This window comes from Thunnus thynnus, chromosome 3, assembly GCF_963924715.1.
Source record: "Thunnus thynnus chromosome 3, fThuThy2.1, whole genome shotgun sequence".
NCBI classification, from domain to species: Eukaryota; Metazoa; Chordata; class Actinopteri; order Scombriformes; family Scombridae; genus Thunnus; species Thunnus thynnus.
This window is the reverse complement of record NC_089519.1, coordinates 3,480,901-3,506,762: the sequence shown is the minus strand read 5'-3', so window position 1 is coordinate 3,506,762 and position 25,862 is coordinate 3,480,901. Positions and strand designations below refer to the sequence as shown.

Below are 25,862 nucleotides of genomic sequence, written 5' to 3'. Positions count from 1 at the left end.
GGTGGGTTACACTGACATTTTTAATATGATTTTTTTTTTGGCGTGAGGTTTTCTATGCATGTCCCCAACTGTTTCCTGACCCGACAGAAGACAAGACAGTCTTTAGAATTCCTCAAACGGTGCCGAACTGCAATAAAAACTCTACTGTGGTTGAAGCTGGATTAGAGAAATCACCGCCTCTAACTGTAGTTGAGTCTCCTCTAATGGTGACACTTAAGTTCGCCCCCATTCATTTTCTTTAGGACATGAGCAAATTGCTTGACAAGGCATTGTGGCAGTACAGGCGACGCAGGACTGTGAGGTGAACATCTCCACGTCAATACATACATAGCGACGAGCAAGAATCGGCAAGGGCGATGATGCGCGCATCCAGTGGGTCTTAAAGCATAAATATCTTAGAGAATAACTTGGATATCAAGCTGAACATCAGATGCCGTTAAACAGACCTGGACTGGCTGTATTTGGCATGTTTGCGTAGGACAAATAGCCTTTTATAGCAAAAGAAGATGTTTCACTGCATTGTGCAAAGAGTGGCCCCGTTCAGAACTTGTGTACATATTTCCACAGCCTCGCTAGCCACCCTCAACACACTAGTGGAGTCTTAATCTAGTCTTAATATGTTTACAGTAACAGAGAGTTAAAAAGTATCTTCTTAGATCTTATATTCTAATATTCATGCCACTCTGCACACTGTAAACATCACCAAAGGAGGCTACTCTCACCCCACTGTGCTAGCACTTAACGACCGATGATGAGGTTTTTCCCGCTGAGTGTACTTTTCCTTTCACACATCACAGATCCAGAGAGACTTGAACGGGTTGTGTCGATAGCTGCGGGCGCTGATGGACTCTTCCTGTTCTGACGAAGCCCTCATCCAAGCCTGAACTGTGGAAGAATTGGCTAACAAGAGTTTAAACATGGGTGATCTTTTGCGGTCTGCCAGTGGAAAAAATACCTAAACTGAGTGACAATATGTTTCAACTTAAAGTATATTTACAGTTCTGCCAAGCTGCAATTACACAAAAGCGGTAACAACCACATTAAACAAGCGAATCCTGGAAATGATTGCTCTTGGGTTACAGACTGATGGTGGAAAAAGCCAGAGCCTATAGGGGCGGCTCTCAAAATCCATAAGTGATTTGGTTCTTAAAAGCTGCACTTAAAATGTTTTATTGTGAAAACTGACATCTGTTAATTACAACATTTATCAAGCAGCCATCTTTCAAGAAATCTGTATTACTGGAGAGATTTTCTTTGCAGATGAGACAGGAAGCATTCAGATTTCACAAAGGACCGTCTGTGTTCCAGGTCAGCCTATTTTTATTTAGGTTAAGAACTCATTTTGTTGTCAGGTGCAGTGTGTGTGTTTATGTTGGCACAGTCAGGCACAGTTATTACATGTTAAATGTGACATAAAGAGGTAATGTTTATGGTCTGATGCTGCTTGCTAAAAAAAAAATATTACACTCTAAAACCAAAAACTAGGGCAAAACCAAAATTAAAAAAATGTGGGAGACCTCATGAAATTGCCAGATTTGGATCTACTTCATGTGGATCCACCCACATGAAGTAACAAACCATAACTTTTACAGAACAATACAACAGTCACAGAAATAGAGCAGACGTGAAAAAAACAGGAAAACCATGTGATGTCATTTGGGTTTTTTTGGTGTTTTTAAACATGGCAGACCTGCTGTATGCAGGTAACCCATGATCATGTCATGTCATGTTACAGGAACTATAGATTTTTAAGATCAAATGCCATCAAAGTTGTCTGCTACAATTTATTCATGACTTTCATTTTCGTATATTGTAGGATCTAGGACGCTTCCAAGATCCATGTCCTCTCCTTGTCCTACACAGTTTATATATACAATAATTGTCTTCACATCCTCACATGGACCGTAGCACAGTATGTACAGTATCATCACACTACCTTGTTATATGAGACGTAACATTTTTTAAGAAAGTATGTGGATTGTTGCTATAAAAGAAAGAACAAACGACTGAAAGAGAAAGAAAGAGCAGCGGAGAGATTGTCTGCCTCCTCTGGTAAATATTATAATGCGTATTGAGCAGATGAGCACAAGAGGAAGACGAGCACGTTGTTGTCGTTTAATTAATACTGTCTGACAGACATCTTAGGATGCCTGAGCAGCGATGGAGACAGCCTGCGAGGAATCAGTGTGCCGTCTTTACTGCCACAAAGACACATGCAGAAACCCACTAACAAACACACAAAACACACTCTCTCTCTCTCTCTCTCTCTCTCTCTCTCTCTCTCTTTCTCTCTGGAGCACTGGATCCCCCCCCAGCAGTGCAGTCATCCTTCATCTATCCTCCACCCCTGGCAGTGCCCCCAGCTGCCACACAGACAAGGATACAATAATGAGTCTGTCCACTTTTGTTAGCAACTGCATACGAGAGACTTTTAGCCATACAGCTCGCACACAGATGCCGACGATACACATGATACACAAGATGCACAAGAACAGATGCTGACAGACATGCTGTTTACAGCCAAACATCTTCTAAAACACATTTTTCACTGGTAATGTGCTGCTCAAACTGCGTGTGTCCTCCAAACAGTAACATAGCTTAGCAAGCGTTGTATACAGGGTACTAGTGAGAGGGATAGTCAGTACCCAAAGATTTAAGAGGGTGCAAGTGTAAGGAATGGATTAAATAGTGTGTTTGTGCTCTCTAAAGTGAGCTGTAAACATTAGCATGTCTGGCTAACTAGCTTACTACAGTGTAGAGTGTTAATCCAGGAACAAGAGTTAGCATCACTGGCTAACTATGTTATTCGGTGCTGTTACAGGTTACATTAAAAAAATACATTCAGGTCTGACACGTCCACTGCATTGAGACGCTTTTTTGTGCAGCAGAGGATTTTATCATTCGCTTCACATCAACTTTTAAATGACTGCATGGACACACTGTGGATTTTGGCTCCCATCACTTACACTGAAAAGCACATTTTAAGGGGATATTTTAACAGCCAGTATGAACAGGAGGAATGATAACAGTGAGGAAAAACCTCTTTCAGTGTTCATGTGGACATATGACTGCTGTTATAAGACAGACTTGAAAAATTGTGAACCTGTCCTTTAATACATTCATGAACTGGACGGCCTAACGGACTCATCAACAGTAAGTAAGACGATCAGGGCAAGACGAGGGGTCAAATCAAATTCTGCTTGAAAATGATTTTAAAAAAAGACATAAAAATCTGCTCGATGGAGGCAAAATTGCAGACAGAGCAACTGACGCCTTAAACAGCATATAGTTTGTTAAAATCTGCACCAGGCGACTTGGAGCGAGATGTTACCGTTTCAGTTTGGAGGAATATCTTGTGACATCAGTAACACTCTTCAGACCGGCTTGTTTAGGACAGAGCGTTCACTGGCTTCTGTGTTTTTGTCCTGCTTCATGTGGGTGATACAGCTTCAACATCTGACAGCAGGAGTTAATCAGGGTAAAGGGGTCAGTCTACAATGTTTAAATCAGGTTTGCTCATTTTTTGCAGTTTTTACCAAAGCGCCACTCAGATCGAAGGTTTACCACACTGGAACTGTTTACTGTATTATTCAGTAAATGCAATAAAGAACTGAAGAAGTCCAGATCATTAAAAGCAGAAGAACTCATGTGGATACAGGTTTCCAGCTATTTATAATCACATTTTTAATCAGCTTTAACAGCAGCTACCATCTCCATCTGTCCTCTGGTACAATGTGTCCCATCAGGTGCTCTCTCACAGAATTTTTCGTTTTACTCGTTAATGATGAAATGTTCGATCTCATTTCAATTGATAAGTCAAAACACTCACAGAATGCTCATGGGTCTAAAATATGCAGATTATCTGATGCACGGAGCTTTAAAGAGTTAAATGTTTGCTTCAGAGCAAAAACCTTTCAGTACCACTCTCCAACAAGACCTTTGTAATGAGTTTAAAAGTTGTGACAAATAAAACATTTAATTAAGTGTTAATGATCAGCCATTAATTAGAACAACGTTTGGGTTGCCATGTTCTGAAAAACCCTTTGCAAGCATAAAGGGTAACTATTTTATCACCGTTAATAACCATTAACTAAATATTAGTAGCCTAGTTGTTCATATTTTTTATTAAGTAAATTATGATAGAGATGAACTGATCATCTAAAAAGTGGTACCAACTTTTAAAAGATTTACGCTTGGCGTTATCAAACAAACATGTGTGACCTGACCTCATACAGAGGACGTATGATGGCATGTTCTATTGATGAAAAACAGATCACAGCTTTAACACAGCTGAGGCTGAAATGATTATTCTAGTCCACATGAACGTGCATGTGTGTGATTGTTTCTTTTATGTGGAGCTCAATTAGGATTCTTGAGGAATTACTAGACTGCGTGTAAACCAAAAAAAAAGTTTAATGCTCTTTTACTGAGGCTTCATTTGAGGCTTAAAACTAGAGATTAGAGTGAAAGATTTGTTTCAGAAGTCTATGAGTCAAGGTACCCGAATTTTCCTGTCAGTAGTCATGCTCTTTCACAGATGCAGATTAAATCTATTGTTATATATTCTTTGGGATTAACTTGTCAGAAAGTATTTCTCACAAAAAGCTCTTTTTTGTGTGTCTCTGTGTCTGTGTGTGTGTGTTTTTTTCATATTTTCAGCACAGTGCCAGCGCTGCACGTACAAGGATTTCTGTCTTTCTTCCTTGCTGTGTTTCTCTCTTTCTGTCTGCCCTCTTTTCTCTCTGCGTGCACCTCCCACTGCGATGAAAGACATAGTTTTTTGTCTGTTATCTGACGCTGCACTGATTCATGATCAGCCCCAGACAGAGAGAGAGAGAGAGAATCAAAATGACAGACGAGGGAAAACTCACACAGAACAACTGAAACGATCGGGCTGAGAGCATCTACAGCACATCTGCTGTCGAGTTATCTATCTGTCCTCGTGCTATATATACACTGGAGTGTGCACTGTATAATCATTACCACCCAGGCTAGATTATAGTGATGATGATACACAAGATTATATCAAATCTAATCATGGCAAAAAGGGGATTTTGTGTAAATGTGTGTGTTTATCATGGATGTGTTTTTATCCATATGTGTGTCTGACTGTGTGTGTGTGTACACATATTTATTACATAACAGCTCTGCTCGTGCATATGGGTCAGAGGCAGTTGATCAGCATAATGTCGGTGACAGCATGAAAACACGAAGAGGATTTAAACTAGCGGAGGGATACTGGGACAGAAGAGACATGGACATGGAAGGAGGTGTGTGTGTGTGTGTGTGTGTGTGTGTGTGTGTGTGTGTGTGTGTGTGTGTGTGTGATCATCCACTGTCATAGATATTACAAGTGATTTCTGAGAGATGTCAGTAATAAAAACAGAGATAAATGTGTTTATCTGTGCATGTAAGGGATCCATACTGTGTGTGCTTTTGGTTTGCGTGATGCATGTGTGTGTGTGTGTGTCGGTGTGTGTGTGTGTGTGTGTGTGTGCCGGTGCATGTACAAACATCTTATGTCATTCAAGGTTTATTAATTTCGTTTGGCAATCAAGCAACTTGATCAATAAACCGTGAAATGAAAAACGCCCGAGATTAACATCTTTTATTTCATTTATTTATTTATTATGACCAGTTTCTTTTCAGTCTGTGCTGCAGGAAGGGATTAAATATCTTGCTCAAGGACACTTGAGCATGAATTGGATGAAAAGCCATTCAAGCAGGCTTCTTTGGCTGGACTGACTGACTACTAAGATATCCTGCAGCCCACACACTCACTGCTGCACAGATGCAAATTAAAAGGCAGGTAAAACTGAGAGAAACACCAGAGAATATTCATTTATTATTTTTTTGAATAAATATGTTTCTCCTAGAATGAGTGTGAGCCTTATTAGAGCTTTAAAACTAACTAATGATGATTATTTTCATTTTCTCAATGATTTTCTTTAGTTGTTTGGTCTATAAAATGTCAGAAAATGGTGAAAAATGTTGATCACCATTATCCAGAGCCCAAAGTGATTTGTCTCCAGTTCATACCCTTCAATAATGGTGCACAGTAATGTGTTTGTTCTTATGCTGCATATCTCTGTGTGGTTCCTACTCACCAGTGATGACCAGTGTGTGTGGGACTCCGGCCTCGTTGAGCATTCGCTGGATGTGGTTGTTATAGAGAGAGAGCGCTTGTCCTTTCCCGCTCTGTGGATTCACCAGCAGCATCATGCGGCACGGACGAGACAGCTCGCTCATCAACACCCCTACAGAGGAAAGAACAATGATGACTGACAGCGACGGGAAGAGAAAAGACACATGACTGATCAACTAAAAGTCACCAAGTCACCATTAATATCAAACATTTGAAACTTGACTGAAGTAGATTGTGATCTTGAAACTGCTGCTATCAGATATTTTTACACAAAAAATATATTTTAAGACTAACAATGAGATTCAAATACTTGATAATAGGTCTGCATAATAAAGTAAATTCAAAGAGGAAAAAAGTTTAGAGGCAGAAATGAAAATAGAGCAAGACATGTGACTAACAGTCAACACGCCGCATGTTTGTCAGCATGTTTTTCACAAGCAAACAGGAAACCTGGTTAACCAGCAGACGTGTTGACATTTACCGGACTAAACTAAGTGTTTCCCCTGTATTGCCCTGAATGAATAGACTAGCGTTGCTCTGTTAAGGCATAAGGCAGTGCGTGTGTGTGTGTGTAAATGTGGGTGTGTAGTTGCGCGAGCGGCGGAAACGTGACGTGAGCGCGAGCGGAGCAGAGGAGTTTAGTGGTAAATTGTCGGTCTGGTAGTAAATGTAGAGACCACAGTGTGTCAGTTAATAAATGCTGCAGCTCTTCAAGACAAAGAAAATGCTCATCTATCGAAGGGGGTTAGCCCCGAAGTGTTAGCAACAACGCGTTAGCTTAACAGGCTAACTTAAGGTGGACTGACTTTTAAGGTGGACCGGCAATTCTCAATGCGTCAATCTCAGAAAATAGTCACATTTGAGAGGCTGGAATCAGAATATTTGGACTTTTTTTCTTAAAAACATACTCCAAATGACTTCAATAACTGGCGACTAATTGATTAAACAACTAATTGTTACAGCTCTAATAGATTGTTAAGAAATCAGGTTTATCCAATCAAATCTGTTGGTGTTTACCAACCAGGCTCTTAATCCCTTAAAGCAGGACTGATTACATGATGTTTAAGAAATTCTGTTTCTACAAAAGTCGACAATAAGCAGGTTTTATAAATGTTGGTTGGGTCATAAACGCAAGCAGTTGAGGACAGAGCCACAGTGCTGAATATACTATATATCTACAGAGAAATAGAGTTGGACATGGGGGATCTGTGTGTTCTGGTATATCCAGTAGGAGACACCTTTATCTCTCCTGACAGACTCTGGCAATAAAGGCTCCTGTAAAGGGGACGTTGTACAAGGATTGTTGGTGATAAAATATCGGATTCATTTGTATTCTATAAAAGAAAAGAACAAGACTGGTGCATCCACGGGGGAGAAGAGGTTATAATGATTAAGTGTCTACTGCAACGGAAAACCCATGTATGTGGCACACAGGACATACTGCCGGATGTTCTGCACAAATATAGTAATAATGTGAATTGATTATTAGCTGATATTTGCATCGACACATCTCTGTATATATCTGTTCTCCCACCACAGACTGTGTGATCCAATCATTCTGTAAATCTGTTCATAAAAACACTGTTTCTGTATATTCGGTGTATTATCTGTGAGTTTAATGTGATTGTGTTTTTCAATGTTTTCATTTATGTGTCGCATAATTCTCAGTTATTATTATCTACAGTACAATATATCATATTTGCTGCTGTAACACCCCCGTTGTAGTTTCAATCTGATGTCTGTGGTCTGTATTATGAAAAAAACAAGTAGGAGATTTGTGGAATACAAGTAATAACAAAGGTCAGCGGTCAGTTACACACTATTCAACACAATCACACACACACACACACACACACAAAAACTAATCCTACACTGCTCACATCTAAAGACGAACAAGCACAGAAGCAGCAGTCTCTCTCTTCTGTGTGTTTTTAGCTGCAGGGTCGAGAGGAAATCAGTGTTCAAAATATCTCGGGGATCAAACAGATTTCAGAGGGTTACGCGGGGTTACAAAGATCTTACAAACACAGATCCTGAATCTTTTCAAAACACTCTGAAGATTTACGCTCTTTCAGAAGCACAGCATGAAGCTAAAGGAGGGAGAAACTGGAAGGAGCTGCTTTTAGCTTTGTGTCCCACAGCGTCTGCCGAGGATTAATTAAGTACTGCAGGTCTGTGCTTTGCCAAAATATTCAATTAGGGATATATTTGAGATCAGAGGAGTAAAACAAGATAGAAATGTGATGGAAGTCAGAGAATAAAGATAAAACTGTTCTGTAACTGCATCTCAAATGTTAAAGCACATCACACTATCATCTCTAAGAAAAGTGAAGTGAGATTCTTAACCTCTCTGCTACTTGTCTGATCAAAGTTGGAGCTAACTACTCATTCGTTGCCTCTTCTTCTCTCCTCTCCGCTCATGTGGGACAGGAAGCCATCAGACACATTGGACACACTGCAGCTGTGGGATAAATTTACATCGAGGTACACAAAATCCTCTCTGTTGTAGAAACAACACACTCCAGTAAGACTGTTTTCTATGTCACGTCTTGTCAACAAACACACAAAAAAAAAAAAACTATATGGCAAAAAAAACCCTGCATTGATATTCCTCTCTTGGAGAGCGATTTGTATTGCAGTCTGCTGGATTTTGTTTTAAAGATCAAAACGCTGTGAGCGTGGAGGGAGGAGAAAACCATACAAACAAGTCTGACAGCTGATGAATGAGTAACAATGGGTGGAACTAGTGAAGTGCAGATGCTCCAGGGATGAGCGCATCTAACTGGTTCAAAAGCATAATTGGCAGGTTTAATCTGAGTGGATACCGCATTTCCAACGGAGCCACACTAAAACTACAAGGATGCAGTTAAACAGGTCAGAAAAATTCAAACACATAACCACATGTTTACCTATTTGTATTCACCTCTGTGTGTCTGTGCTGTGATAAACTCCTCAGTCCTAAAGGCCTTTCTGTTCCCTGATAATCCTGAATGTAACATCTTACATACTCAGTTAATTAAGCACACTAGCTTGTTGTCTGGCTGCATAATGGTTTAAACATGAGCAAAAAACTTGTGTGTGTGTGAAGTGTAAAGCGGCTAAAACAGGTGGAACGTGATCCAGTCTCTTCTAGTTCAAGTAAAAGACGTGCAGCAGAGTTTTGTGCAACCTGTCTAAAGCTTTTTTCAATTAAAGCAGTAATCCAGATCACAGAGATGACTGCCTACGTGCTAAGGCTGCAACTAATGATCATTTTCATTATCAACTATTCAGTTTGTATATAAAATTTCAGAAAATAGTGAAAAACGTCCCTGGTGGTTCAAAAGTTTAAAAAAATATTCAGTTTGCCATCATGTATGACACATAAAAGCTTTAAATTCACATATTGGAAAAGCAAATATTTGGCATTTTTCCTTTAAAATAATGATTATTTGATTATCAAAATTGTTGCTGATTCATTTTCTGACAAACGATTTAATCAATGAATCGTTGCAGCAAAGAATGAGTCTATAAATCAAAACATGAGCATGACCACATGGGGAGAATTATACTGCAATACTACTACTGAAATATTGCATAAGTACTGCACTGCAGCAAGTCCCACAGCAGTGAGAAGTGCAGAACAGAACTGCAACTATTTTCATCATTGATTCATCTTTTACTCTGTAAAAACGGCAACCGCACCGAGGAGCCTGTAGTGACGTCTTCAGTTTGTTTTGTCCGATCAAGAACTTTAATTTACCGTCACATATGAAGAAAAGCAGCAAATCAGAGAAAATATGGCCTTTTGCTTGGAAAAATAACTAGCTGATGAATTTACGAACTAATGGTTGCAGCTCTACTGAAGAACCTGCAAATCACAGCATTCCTTTGAAAGCTGCCCAGCTGCTTTCTCCGTAGGATGAATATTCCTGTGGAGTTTTCTCAGAATCATAAGGACCGGACTCCTGAGGGAAAGAAGTGCCCTCATGAATCAGCTGGCATGACAGCTGGCACCGAAGGCCCTGACCTTGCTGTCTCTGTGCCCCAAACAACCGCGCAGACCTTGTTGGCTAAATCCAACCCCATGCCACTTCCTGTGTGCCACCCCTCCCTTCTCAAAACATTCCAGAGGGCACTATCTATCTCCTCGTCTCTGTCTGTCCACGCTCCGGGTTTCCTCCTCTATCATTAGCTCGGCTGCAGCGGCGCTGTGGCACGGAGCCAAAGTATGACACGCGTCTAATAAAACACACTAAAATCAACACGAATGTAGAGAAAATCTATTTTACACGCCTCCCCCTCCACATCTATAATTACACAGCGTCCACCATGCTGGACTTTCTGCAGTGGATGTTTAAAGCAAATACGGGTTATTTTCTTCAAATGAGGACTGGTGGTTTATGACAGCAGATAATGTGTCTGGTTTGTTTGTATAGGGATGGGTGTAGCCCTGATTGTCAAGTGATGATATATGTTGCTGCTGATGAACATATGCGGTTAAAGACACTTATTTTGGTTCGTTCCTGCGGCGACTTCATTCTGTTTCTGGTTATTTATGTAATCAGCTTTAGTAAACAATTATGTCAGAGCTTGGATTTAGTTATTATTACCCTGACGAATCAATTAAAGAACAAAAAGCTTGTTAGTGTGTCAGATAAAGTGATGAAACGGATGACACTACCGTAGTTTAAGAAGCCAGCAAACTGCTTCATCATCATCATCATCATCACAAACAGCAGCCAAAAATGAAAAAGATGAAAAAACAACAACAGCAACAAAGCTCCGCTCTGCATCTCAACTAGACTTGATCTGTGATTACAGACGTCTCATAAGCTCTCTTCAAACCGAGAGCATGGGAACTGTCCCAGATCTTAATGGAATAATCACTACTGACGTATTCGCCATAGGAAATAACAGCCTAAATGAAAGGGAAAAACCCTAGAGCCGGAAAAAACACTTTTTCCGCCAAGGTTCCTTATAATAACGATCTGGGTGCATATAGAGACTGAGAATAGACAACTTTCTTAGCTTTGTCTGACAAGTCTCCTCTACATCCAGCATCACTTTCCCTCAACTGGTCAAGGTTTAACTATAAACTTCATACATGTTTCTTACGTTCAGGTATTAAATGTGTGTTTTCCAACTTTATTTTAGATACAAACTAGAATTATCTCTTTAATATTTGTTTGTATTGAGGCTGTCCAGACGTTTAAGTGAAACATGCAACCATTACTCAGCATGTTGCATATTCATTATTTAAACCACATGAAATTATTCATGACCTTACATGGTCACTCTCTCTTTCAAAAGGTGTCGTCACTGCTTGGCTCATACTGACTCATTGTGATATGTGTACGTCAGTCATACCAGTGTCTCACTCAACTTCCCTCAAATTAGCTCTCCTTCCGCGGTGAAGCACGGCCAACCGTTAACTGTCTGTGATTAAGGAAAGAAGTAGCGATCTCTATGAAAACTGCAAAAGCGCCAGACTGTTGTCACGCTCAGCCGAGCCTGACGCACACGGCTCAGCCGGCATGAATTAAGACACTCAGATGGGACCCCTCCAGATTTCATCTCATTAGGGGGTTTAAATAGAGAGAAGAGACATCAGGACATGTTTGTTTGCCTTTTGCTTAAATGTGTGTTTCAGTTTAGGGGAAGGATGGCGCTCTTACAACGTGTCCTGCTTCATGTTAACATACATGTGAAGAAAAACACAACATCTATGCAACACACAGCTGGTAAGTACTTGCAGAGCTCTTATACACACACACACAAGGGAAAACTAAGGACAGATTGATGTTTGAATCATAATCACAGAAGCACAAACTGTACAGTACACAGGGTTTTACTAAATCCTCTTGAAAACTAGTTCTGCTACTGATTTGTCACTTAACTGTGGGAACCAACCAATGACCATCATTAAGTCAGTAAACAGGAAGAGTCTACAGCTAACGTCAGCATGCTAACATGCTAACAACGCTAACATTCTTATGTTTAGCGGGTATAATGTTAACCGTCTTAGTTTAGCATGTTAATATGCTAACATTTGCTAATTAGCACTAAACACAGAGTCCAGCTGAGGCTGATGTCATTAATTAAGCAGGTATTTGATCATAAACCAAAGTATTGGACAAACTGAAATGTTGGCCTGATGGTGGCTGTAGATAACTAATAATGAATCCTGAGGGAGGCGCTGATCTCTGTATCAAATTTCATGACAATCCATCCGATAGTTGATGAGATATTTATGTCTGGACCAAAGTGGTGGACCAACCAACGTCCCAACCGACATTTATATTACTAGTGTGGCTAAAATGTTCATACTATATGCTTGTAGGTGGCTCTTGTGTACATGTGTGCTCACTGGCGTGTGCACTGTCTGTGGCAGATATCACTCAGCGTCCTGTGGTTTCATAATGTTAGCTTCTCTCAGTCTGCAGAGGACATTAGACTGAAAATAAATCAGTGCTGCAACTTCTTACTAAATGTCAGCTCATATCAGTTGAAACTTTGCTGTAAATGGGTATTGAAAGTATATATTTTTTATCATTCTCATGCAAATACAGATCTACAGTAAGGATGTGAGGACCTCCACCCATGTCCACCTACCCACCGACAGCTTTGTGTCTGACTGAAGACGCTCTTAGATTTCTGCCTGTTGCACGGTGGGGACGTGGGCTCTAAGCCCTGACAAACACCCGTTAGAAGGGAATCCCATTTCCACATTTAAGGGATTAGTGGATTAACATGTATTTGACCTGGTACTTATTCTCTCCCTGCCTCCTGTATTATGACAGATATGTCCCATCTAATAAATTTAAGTTTTGTCCCAGACAATCTGAGGAGTCAGCTACTAGTCTGTACCTCATAGTCATTAATGTGTGTGGAGAAAATCTTGTGTTCAAAACCATAACCCAAAGAAAAATAATAAAAATCCAAGCTGCCCATCAGCGGTTAAGGCCAAGCGCAATAAAAAAAATGTGCAATTACACAAACTAAAGCCATAAAATCTATTTAAATATCGCAAGACATGACTTAAACTATTGGTGGATGACTCTATGCTGCATCCATATCATCCTCCAGTTTCAGCTTCAGCAGATATGAGATTGTCATCTGATATCTGTGCAATGTTCAGCCTCTAAACCGAGCTTCAACAGCGTACTGTAGTTAACTACATACCAGCCGTAACCTCACGATGGAAATCCAGAGAGACAGAACAATGTCTGGGGTGGATCCATCATGATTATAGATGTTCCTTTCTGCTACTGGTGATCTTATACTCAAATGTCATATCATTCATTGTGACATGCATCGCAGGCCAAGGCTCCCATCCAGACCGAAGTGCAAATTGATTTGGACCATTTGGTGTCACTTTTTACATTATGGAAGGATATATTGTTGTTTTTGCTTGTGTGCTTTCAGTTTAGTTATATGACAGGCTTCTTATTTATATGTTTTTATATTATTCTAGACTGAAATATCGTTTACAGCATTAAAAAAACTACAAGATAATTACAAGATGCATTTTTCGCTTCCTTTCCTATTTTAACACATTACTTCAACATGAATATATTCATACCAGAATAATTAACATCACAAACATCATGAAAGTATGCAAATGAAGAATACAATCAGTAATCATTTGTACCATTTAATTTGCAGGTTTATTCTAATATAATTGAAGGATTTGATTTTCTGTGTGTCATTATCATAAATGAATATAAATCTGTTTTACTGCAGTTTTTACGAACTTTACTTTTGGTCGTTGGACTTCTCATTTGTTTACAACTTGATCACTGACTGCACCTTTAACCGGAGCTCGTCTCGCCTCCCTGCACCTGACTGCAGTAACACTTAGGTGCAGTGAGGTGATAACTCGTGTCCGTAACACCGACTGTAAATCAAAGAGTGAAGGCTGCTCGAGCACACAAGCAGATTTCTGCTGAGCCAGACCACAAAGGGTGTGGAAGGAGGAGGAGGAGGAGGAGGAGGAGGAGGAGGAGGAGGAGGTGCTGGTGGTTAGCCGGCAGTGGGTCTATATTAAGAAAAGCAGCGAGTTTATGACATTGAGGTTTTTATTAAAATCATCCTGCACTGTCTGTCATCTAGTTGTATCCTAAGCTTTGTTATACAGAGATGCATGTGCTGTTATCCGTTAGCAGCGGGGGGGGGGACGTCTCATGTGGGTATTTTAGTCCGCAGGGTCAGATTAGGGAGGGGAGGTTAGACCACCGCATGAAAACAAACTCCAAAGCAAAAACTTTCCAACACTCAGCCGGTTACATCACCGCTAATTTAGTGCTCAGTGAAAGTTTTCTTTCAATGAGAGCTGGAGCTTAAATGCTTAATTAATGCACTTTGCTGAACTGTACGTTCACTTCTGTCAGATTTAAAGAAAAACATATGCAGTAAACACTCGGAGCAAAACATGAGATTACTGCAAACTGTAAAAAAAAATTTAAAAAAAAGACAGAATACATACTGTAAAAGGTTGGCTTTGTGCCAGCGTATGTAGGAAATGCACTTCAACTTCCCGATATAAAAAAAAAACAACATAACCACATGTTTCTTTTACCAGGAAAAAAGAAAGTCTTTTTCTGAGGTGAAGCAGCTGCTCTGCAGTCTGACTGGTCATTTGGTTTTTTCTGTTGTCATCAGCTTATCACAGAATGACTTGAGTGACCATTTCTGGGAATAGCAAACACTGAACGTCTTTATTGCTGAGATTTTTTTTTTTTTTTTTTTTTACAAGGAAATGAACAGAGTTCGAAGCATTCCTTCACCAACATGTTTTTATTTAAGGAAGCTGAAGACAGAGTGCATTTTGCCAGATTTCACCAGTACATTCCACCATTTGGATGTGCTCGGGGTAAGAGGAAGGGCAGGACGCTGTCATTACTGACACAGAGCTGCTGTGAGCCCCCAGAACAACAGAAAGCTCTCCAGAGAGAGACGGAGAGAGCGGCTGAATCAGAGGTCTCGACAGCACGTCAAGCTCTATCACAGCGTATGTCTGATGAGGAGGAATCCTCAGGGAGAGGACTGCTGCTACCTCTGCTGTCTGACTACACACACACACACACACACACACACTTCTAATATTCAAATAGCATAAGGGACTGTTACTGTAACCTGATATCATTTTTTTCCCCTTTACTAGCAAGAGATAAGACCTGTTATGAATCAATTATGAGGTTTCTGTTGTAAAAGAATCAGGAGGTTTCATCAGTCTTGTCGTTAAATACTCATTAATCACAAGGGTGTGATCCTTGATGGGATTAGTCACATGGTTTATCGGCTTCACACACCCAGAAAGCTATACAAGCGCAATACTTTACATACAGCACTAAAGCACTGACGTCTCCAAAACCAGCCATACATTAAATACTGTGTGAGAGTATGTTCACATGTACACAAACACACTAATAAATGAGAGTAATCAGCTTTCAGTAGGTCAGTAACAGAAGTTCATTACCGCTGTGGTTATACGGAGAGAGGCTACGAACAGCTGCAGTAAATTAATGCAGTACCCCTTAAAAGCATCTTTATTGGATGTTTTTTCATTACGAACAAGTTTAAAGAGTATAAAGGTGGTGTGTTCAGTAGTAAAACCATTTCTAACTTTATTAGGCCATTAAAGTAGCGTCACAAGTGCTTTTGCATTCAGCCAACAGTTTCAGCCGGAGAACAACCCAACATGTCCTCCTGCTTGTTCTGCAGCAAATTTCTTTCTTGATGAAAAATGATGGACTGCCCAACTAACTGTAATATATATATATATACATATATATACATATATTATGTGGGACGAATATTCTGTGATATTCAACCATATCACCTGCAAAGCAACGTCAGAAGTTTTGTTTTCATCATTTCTGAATTTCACAAATGACCAAATATTTCTGATGACTGAGTTAATGTTTTGACTCCTTCGACTTTCTGTTTGTGTTTTGTAGCCCAGTGTTAAAAGTGGAATTAAAAATATTTCTGTTGTATTATAGTTCTGCTTGTATTTCTGAAATTGTGTAATAGAGCAGACCAACCAGTGTCCCAGCTTCAACTCTGCCAGAGGTAATGTATCAGTAACAGGATCGACTGGCTGAGAGAGGCCTGGATTTGGCTGCTAAAAGGAGCAACACCAGTTCCCCCGAGAATGTCGAGCTAGGTGCTTCTCATCTGATTTTCCGTCATTTCTGTTTCCATGGTTTCACACTGAATTAACACTTTTATTCAGTTATAGTGCATCAGCACAGGTCATGATCCTCGTGATGATTCAAAAGCCTTTTAAAACATGTACAAAACTCGATGTGTCACTACTGTCCAACCTCAATGAAACACTCCCTGAGTAAGAATCTGAATCTACAGTGTGATGAAATGCAGCTGATGTTTTGTCTCCACAGATATTGTGAATAGCATCTTACTGACACTGATGATAATAAATTCCTCATAAGAAAGCAAACTATGAAGGAGGTCAAAGGCCAATGCTGAACTGAAAACACAAGGTAGAACTAGAAGTAGCATCTACAGTTTATCAAGACATATAACACTGATAGTACTCAGCCCCGGAGGTACCCCGAGGCTACTATTTCACTATACTAAGCAAACACCTTCTCTAGTAAATGAATTGTGATGCCATTCAGGGAGAAAAGAGAAGAAAAATAAAGCTATATGTTGGACAAGATTGAAGCTGCTGCTCCGAATCAAAAAGCTACAAGCTCAAAGAGCATCCACAGGATGAGCCAAAACTGCCGCTACATGTTTGGATTATGGAGCCGGTTGCACGAGCAGTACGCAAGTTAAAACTTAGCCTAGTTATGATGCAAGCGCTTCTTAATGATTTGCACATCACTAAATTCAAACCGGTTTCACCACACAAACTAGTTCTTCTGTAGAGATTAGATGTTGTTTATGTTTACACATGCTAACTGCCATGTGTAGCTGTTGCATCACATAGCTGAATGAATGAACATGACAAAGCTAACATTAGCTTGCTAATATCTGACCCTTTTAGATTGAAAAAGAAAAGTGATAATATGGAACGTGGTCGATATATCTGATCTTTAAATTCCACACAAAAAACCCCCACTAAACCTCAAATTACAAAACTTTACACCGATAATGTTTGACTAAATGATCAAATAACGACAGTTAGCTCAGCATAATCAAATATTTCCCTCTCACTGTAAACTACATGAATACTAATTCTGAAACACACATATTTCTCCAGATAGAAATAGAAGAAAGTCAATATGAATATAAAGGACCAGTCAAAAGTTTTGGACACACTCCAATTAACTTGAATGAGAAAGAGTCCTGTATATTCATAAAGGATTGTCAGTTAAGTTTATTTTATCTTTTGGCCCCTAAAACTGCTACTTTTGGAAGTGACATCATGTGATGCTATAGTGACTTCCTGTTTACATATTTGGTTGCTTTGTAATGTACTGATGTTTCCTAGCAACTGATTCACACATCACTAATGCTTGTCTTATCTAGTAAACACATGTTTACAAGTGTTTACTAGATAAGACTGTTAGGTTTTAATGGTGCGACCGGATTTAGTAAACCACTAGTAGTTACTAAGAATGTAGGGGGGACTTTATATACAAACAGCTAGTGCAATTCAGTCCAGGGGAATTATAAAGACCTCTGAACTTTTGAGAAAGGACTCAAGTGTTTCTGGCCTTCTGGAGTTCAACACTTGACTGTTAAAATCTTTTTTTTTTTGTTTATTTGACATAAACAGAATCTCACCTACATACGGTTTTCTCAAAAAGAAAAACTTAGGAGACTACAACAAAGCGAAGCTGATAAGGAAGTTGTGTCATCACTGTTTCATTTTTATGATTTATCTCCTGGTCTCGCAGATGAAGTCTGGATGAATCAAGACTGATGATAACAAAATGCATGAATGTACGCTCCCGGCTCATTGTGCAATCTGGGGACGTCTCTTCAAAAATTAGCAGCAGATTTTGTCAGTGATACCACGGAAGAGAGAGCGAGTCTTGGCTCCGTCACTATTGGACATGTATACCGTCTGCTGGGCATGAACCTTTTCTGACAATGTGGTCCCATTTCTGCCGTTCCTATTAAGACCAGGACTACTACAAGAAAAAATCTTTGATATCTGACATTTGATTCTGCATCATGCAGATAATTTAATCACCCAAAGTTTTAATTAGACACAATCCATTTAACTTCACTTGATGTAAAATCTCTTACAATGTTTTCTTTATTAGTGATGCTACGACTCAGTGTGTGTGTAATGTTAGTATTTGATTAAATAGGACAAGAGAGGAGCTGCTATTTTCTAATTTTAGTTATTTTGATTTACCTGTACTCACTATTTCTTTCCGAAGTGTCTAACCTAATCTCACTGACTATCACTAGTCACAGCAGAATGAACATTCATATTAATGATCATGCTGATCATACTGTTACTGACTTCACTGTCCGATTAGAAAGCCAAGAATTTACTCAACTTGTCACTGTGGCTTCACATCAGCGTAATCTGGTAATATCACGAGAGCTGCACAGTGAAAACATTACAGCATCTGACCCAGAAACAGAAATCTTACACAATGAAACGGGTTGAACAACAGTCCCAGTGAGCTCGTATCTGTGGCTGACAGTGATCTGATATATTCAAACCCCAATTAATTGATTCCCATTAGTTGGTAATTTGTTGTAATTCATTATCATTAGACTGTGGCAGCCAAGTGCTTAAGCCAGATGACGACCCGCAGTGATTGATTTGATCAATATTAGTACACTCTCTCCCGCCTGCTGCCATCACCTGACTCATGATGTCCACAGCTGAACCGAATCCATTTATTGACAACATGGAATTAATACCATATAGGAAATACTTGGCAATGCGGCTTAAGTGTCTATTTTAATTGTCAGCAGGGATCAAATTTATGAGAACTTAAATCAGGGCTCTGATACACTCAGCTGATGACAAAGTGAAAACAAAGACTGATGGATGTGTCACCTCGTGTCGCCTCTTATCAGCTGCTGAAAGTTAAATACACCACAAAGATTAAAGCCAATAGTCAGCTGACCCTAACCCTAACCCAACATGCATGTGGAGTCAAAATAATCAATCCATTAGTGGATTAACAAATAATAATCTGCATCTATTTTGATAACTGATTAACCATTGAAGTGATTTATTCTGGCAAATATCCAAAAACATCCCTCAGTTCCAGCTTCATACTTGTGAGGATTTGCTGCTTTTCTTTGTCATGTGATCGTAAAGTGAATATCTTAGTTTTGGACTGCTGGTTGGACAAAAGAAGCACAATTTATAGACCAAAGAATGAATTGATTGATCGAGAAAATAATCAGCTCGTTAATCACTAATAAAAATAATTTGAGTTGCAGCATTACATGCATATACAATATATTCTGCTCCTGGTCCAAAACCATCATAGAAAGAAACAAACCATCTGATTATAGTCTTGTTATAAACATGGAATACAAACTAAGAATATGCTGATTAATATAATAATGATAGTAATGATAAATGCAATTGTGTAAAATCCTCTCCCCTTGATTTGCACCATCATCTCCAGCCCTCCTGTGGTCAACGGCCACTCAGATTATCTCTCTCATCCGCGGGCCGACTGAAGGCTTGTTGCGTGACCCCAGCAGATGTTTGGGTGTGATGGATGATCATTATCATGCAAACTAGTATTGATGCAATGAACAGGAAAGTGGAGTCTGTCAAACAGTTTGACGGCGTCGTCTATTAGAGCAGAGATGCAACTCTGATCGACCTGAGTGTGATTGTGAAAAAGCACAGAGTCAGCCTCCTATGGAACGAATCTCTTTGCTATAACACTGTGAGAAGAATATAGTTGTGAACCTAGAACCAAGACTGAGATAATTCATTCATGCAGACTGGAGTTGTGTTTCATCTTCTACCTGTCAGAGGTAAGTAGATCTGGTGGAAACAGATGCTTTCTGAAAAATTCTGCGAGCGCACCAGAATTCAAGCCAATGACACAAGCACTAATATTGATAGAGAGGTCAGACAGGCGGCACTGACCTCATTCAGACTAATGGTTTGGATGCAGAGCTCCCAAAAATGATTTATTATGGTTCACAAGGCTTCTGGCATAATGAGCAGCTTAGTGTAGACTGTCAGTTAGACTGGAATAATCTCGCCACTTTCCAGAAATACAAAAGACCCCTGCAGCCTGAGAGAGGTTTCAGATGAATGCTACTGACGATGTACATGCTCAGAAGTTTTTATTTCTTCAGCATGTCTGGTTCTCTTCAACGTTCTTCTATGAGATCCTTTATGACGATATATGTACTTTTAGATCACATTATTGATATGTATCCTGATATAATACATTGTCTGGACAATCATTTGAGAGATTTTTAATGTTTGAAATAAAAAAATAACCAGAAATGTCTGTTTTTGAATAATCCTGCAAATTAAATACCTTCATCACACTGATACAAAAATCCTATAACATGACTAAGAAACTATAGCCATTCCAGCAGCTAACACAACATCTACACAGGTGACGTGGTGAAAGCAGCACGTTAGCAGAGCATTCAGGTGCAGTACCGAGTGTTGGTCAAAAGCATTTTGTTAGAATGTGACCTATTAGCGTCCCTGTCTGGATCAGCGGCGCGGCTACGGCCCGTAGCTGTGTGCCGTACGATGTAGCAGAGAGCCAGCTGCTGGTGGCTAGCAGCTAGGCTAGTGGTTTCTAAAAGTTTAGAAGAGTATCTTTTGGTGGCCACTTAGCAACTGCTCTAACATTACAATTATCACCACAGTACCACAACAGTCAGTGTGCGTTTTACCTGCCTTCAGGGGGTAAATGTTATCCAATAAAGAAGCAGAATAACTGGTCTGACCAGCTAGAAGCCGGCGACTATGTCAGGTTGACCAGCCTGGTCATTCACACATGCACACCTTTCTTCTAGCAGTGTGGTTCAAAAACCTCATATATTTTGAAAAAAATAAGAAAAGCATCCGTTCTATGACAAACAAGGTCGAAATTTTATCAACCCACCCGAGCTCATTTTTACCAACATAATCCACCCTACAGCCACCCAACTGGGCAGAAAATCGCCCAATCCGGCAACATTCTTTGGCATAACCAGATCCAGTTATTATAGACGCGGAGTCAACCAATCAGGGGCCACCAGGAAAACCCAAACATATTACACACATACCTCCGTATGCCCTCTGGCACATAGACAAAGATCATAGGCAGCACTTTTTCATTAGTCTCACATTTCTGTAATTATGTTTGATTTATGTGAGAGTAACAACTGACATTTACACACACACACACAACACAACAATAACAATTTTTCATTAAAATATGTATTTCACAGTTGGAATTGCAGGATGGGCGGACCACACGCCCCTGATCTAGATTAAACTTAAGTACAAATTAAATTCCATGTCTGCAGAAATGGAAACAGACACAGCAGGTGTTAAGAGATTTGTGTGTCGGTCTGAATAACGAGAAGTCCGTTAGATGACTACAGAGCAGGTGAAGCCATGGAGACACTTGTGTTTGGGTTTCTGTCCTCAGGTGAACACTTATTAGGTCAATGTCTCAGGTTAAACTCGAGGTGGTTGATTGACAGCATTATTCTACGCAAATAATACTGTCTTTAGTTACCAAAAGTCTGTTATTTCCTCCTGTGACAATGACAGGCAGTATAGAATTGCAGCATATTTTGTCTCGTTAAAAAAACATTTGTGCAGATTGGGAAACGCTATCTGGGTCACACTGTGCCACTGATACCAGGGCTGTGTGGAGGAAAAAGTTTGTGCGAGGCATAAATTACATTCGATATTTCTTCATTCAGACGGGACAGTTTGACGAAGCGGACAAATAACGAGATAACTTATCTTTAGAAATCTCCAATTATAGCGCGTTTCCCTCAGGAGTAATTATACCTCTTGGCATTGCATGAACTCAATAGCAGTAATACCGCCTCGTGATTCTCAGGTGTCTTTTATGTTCAAAAGGTTTGTTTGCTGACTGGAGTTACTGAAACGTGACTCTTGATACCACACCAGTCCTGTTGTTTTATTCATTTCAGGAGTAGGTTAAAGGTAATGCAATAGCCTTTTACACAGCAGAGCTGATAAGAGACAAGAATCCAGCTCTGTACAGGATAAACCTCGTGACATTTAGTGGTAATATCGTAAAGGTAATACAGCCTTGTGTTTTTCCAGACACCTTTTATGTTCAAATGGTTTGCATTCTGTAGTTAATGAAATGTGATCTGTTGTTTTATTCATTTAAAGAGTAGTTTAAAGCTAATAGAGAAAAAGCCTCTGACAATACTGAAAGCAGAAAATAAGCAGAGGAAACTATATAGCTAATTAAAAGCTGCAGGGCAAAATCAATAATCAATATAATGTGAATAAAACAGGAAGTTTCTTCAGTATGAACCAGTTGAAGTAGATTGAAATATATACAAGAAGAAAGTCGGTACTTGCTGAGTAATGACTTACTGAGGGCAGCTAACGATGTCTTTAAAAACACCAATTAAACACTGCTCTCCTATAATGTTGTCGGACTCATGATGGACTGTTTGAAATACAGGAAGGATCAAAATCTGGAAAGTCTTTCCAAAAATCAGTGAATCATAATCAAGGGGGAATTGACAGGATCTGTCCTCGCTGCAGGTCCTGGAGGTTATTTCCAGGAAGTGACTAATGAAACAGCCACAACAGCTGAAATTATTAGTCAGTTAATCAATTTGTTGATTGATAGTAAACTCATCGCCAATTATTTTCTTCATTGTTTAGGAAAATACTAGAAAATGACAAATATTTTCTAGTTCCAGCTTTGTAATTTGCTGCTTTACTTTTGACTCATGAGATAATTAAACTGAATATTTTCTGTTGGTCACACAAAACAACCGACTGTTGTCTGACGTTGTCTAGACAAAACTATTAATCAAGAAAATCAGCAGATTCATCAAAAATGAAATATAAGTCATGTAAATATTCATAAGTTCAATGAAACGTCGTCTATATAAATAACCGTCAGTAATCACATATCAGTTCTTCTGGATCATTTTTGACTTGGTGATAAAATCTGACTCATCATCACTGCAGTCTGCAGTGTTAAACCAGCTGATAGCTGAGATGAGGCTGCATGATAAACCAGCAAAGCATTCAGCTCCAGGTTCATCACGTCGCAGTTAATCTGTGGTCATTTCATTCACTGGAAATGTGTTTCTTAATACACTTCGCACCACTAGAGCACATTATAAACTGAAATGGTAGAAGCCTCCAGGCAGCAACCTTGTACCTACAGCAGCTTGAGACAAGATCTGGTCTAAAGCCCCTATTATTCCAGTAGATGGTGCTTACAATGAGCATTTATATCCATTTAAGTGGGGCTGCAACTCATAATTATTTTCATTATCGATTAATCTGTGGATTATTGTCTCGATTAATTAGTGGTTTGGTCTATAAAATGGCAGAAAATGGTGAAGCACGTCGATCACTGTTTCCCAAAAGCCCATAATGACGTCTTCAAATGTCCCCAACCCAAAAATATTCAGTTTATTGTCAACAAAGACTAAAGAAACCAGAAAATATTCACACTTGCAAAGCTGGAACCAGAGAATTTGGACATTTTTTTCTTTAAAAAATGGCTCAAATGATTCATCAATTATCAAAATAGTTGGCAGTTAATTCAGTAGTTGACAAATTGATCAATCGACTAATCATTGCAGCTCTACATTTAGGTTAAAGTAACACAACCTCATTACTAACTGGCCCACACAATGAACAGAAAGTGGGAGAAACTGAGTCAGAAACAGCTCATTTTTGCCTCAGAGATTAGATTAGATTCATAACCTACATATAGAAGGTGATACAGCTCTCTTCACATATTATTTATCATAAAATCTTATTCATATATTTATACCACCTGTTTTTTGTAGTATCTGTATTTTTCTCACTTTGTATACTTTCTATTTTTGATTGTTATGCAGCACAAGACAAATTCCTTATATGTGAAAACTTACTAAAGTTTGTTTCTTATTTTTCTTAATTAAGATAATCAATAAATTAATAGATGAACAATGATATCCAGTTGACATGTCTTTGCCTCGAGCAGACACACAGTCTGGTTTCTCTTCATAGTAATTCATAAAACTGTGAACAGACTCGTGTGAGACCTGAAACTCTTCACCCCTCAGTTAACTTTGACACAGACAAACTTTTTCCTGTGGTTAACCACCACGCGCCTCTCACCGTCTCTGAGGTGCTGTTGCCTGTCACTGCGCTCGCGGACGGCTCGAGCCCACCTCTCCGCCTCCTCCAGGTTGTCTCGCGGGTCCTGAAGCGCGGCGAACCGAAAACTCTGCTCCACTCTCTGCCGCGACACCCCGGAACTCATCCAGCGCCGTTTGAGCGGGTAAAAGTAGGCTACCAAGTACGCCGCCGGGTCCGCGTTGTCATCCTCCCGGTGAGCCCGGCAGCCGACGCAGTCCTTCAGGCTGAGCACCACCTTGTTCCGCCCCACAGGTGCCGAGGTGAGCCTCTGGACTATGAGCTCCCTCTCGGTCAGGCTCACGGCACACCTGACTTTTCGGTTACCGGTAACCGTGAATTCCCCGTACAGCGTGGCGGGGCTGTCTCGGTCCGGTTCTGCTCTCCTCGGGTCCATCCTGAGCGGACGGGGGAGACCGGGATACAGTAGCGGCCACACCGTCACATAGCTGCCCGCCTGGACGATGCGAGCCAAGTGGAGACCACAACAGTACTGGCAGCCCGCTGCCGGTCGGACCGGTGTCAAGCGTCACAGGAATCAAACGTACCACATCCGTTTACATTTCAAAATAAGACACATGTTGTCTTCAGGACTATACCAGTGTTTTCCATTCTAAAACATAAGTTGGGGCAGTTTGTTGCGTGAAATTTTGTTTTACCTACTCCACTAGCTCCTCTATCTATGACTAACTAATTACACTTACCTATTTTACCCACACTGATGAACAGTTAAAGGTGCAGCATGTAGAATTTAGTAGCATCTAGCGAAATATAATATTCATAAGTTTTAATTAGTGAATAATCACCTGAAACTAAGAATCATTGTCTTTCATATCTACATAGGGAGCAGATCCTCTTCCACGGAGGCCACTATGTTGCACCGCCATGTTTCTACAGTAGCCCAGAACGGACAAATCAAACACTGGCTCTAGAGAGGGCCTTTCATGTTTTTCACAAGTTTCGCAGCCACCGTAGGTTCTCCTACACGCTTGGAAGGGGAGGAGGGTATTTGGTTTGTTGTAATGTATAACCTCATTGCTACATGCCACTAAATTCTACACACTGGTCCTTTAACTCAGTGACTGTGCAATAATAACCCTGTAACACTATAACACCCACTGCAACTACAAATTATATATATTTATTTTAGTCTAAAACACAAAATGTGCAAAACATTGCATTCATTGCTGTATATTTGAACTGTATATACTGAACATAATCACCTGCTATATGTATATAAAGTAACAATGTAAAGTAACATCCAAAATGTTTGTTCACCACAAACCATGACACACAATTTGAAGTACGATAGTATTTTTTTCAGCCACAGATTTAATCATCTACAATGGAGCAATTCATGGTTTTATTTTTAAAGGCATTACCGACTAGTTTCATGGAGTTGTTGCGGATGTCTTTTCCTGCTTGACGCACATCCACTCGGCTGCAGTTTAC

The 25,862-nt window shown here is 39.8% G+C and overlaps 1 protein-coding gene across 2 annotated transcripts in view; it reads right to left on the bottom strand.

The window, feature by feature from the left end:
* The window catches only part of LOC137175362 (sphingosine kinase 1-like), a 41,368-nt gene extending 16,408 nt beyond the window's left edge, over positions 1 to 24,960 (bottom strand). The window contains exons 1-2 of one of the 2 annotated variants that reach the window (XM_067581030.1): positions 24,393 to 24,960; positions 6,108 to 6,257 (exon numbers count right to left, since the gene is read on the bottom strand). In XM_067581030.1, coding sequence (XP_067437131.1) covers positions 6,108 to 6,257; positions 24,393 to 24,807 — 565 coding nt within the window. In that variant the 5' untranslated portion in view covers positions 24,808 to 24,960. Of the gene's footprint in view, positions 1 to 6,107; positions 6,258 to 6,543; positions 7,686 to 24,392 lie in introns of those variants that run through there. The other variant, XM_067581031.1, reaches the window with a different exon arrangement.
* Positions 24,961 to 25,862: the final 902 nt, after the last annotated feature.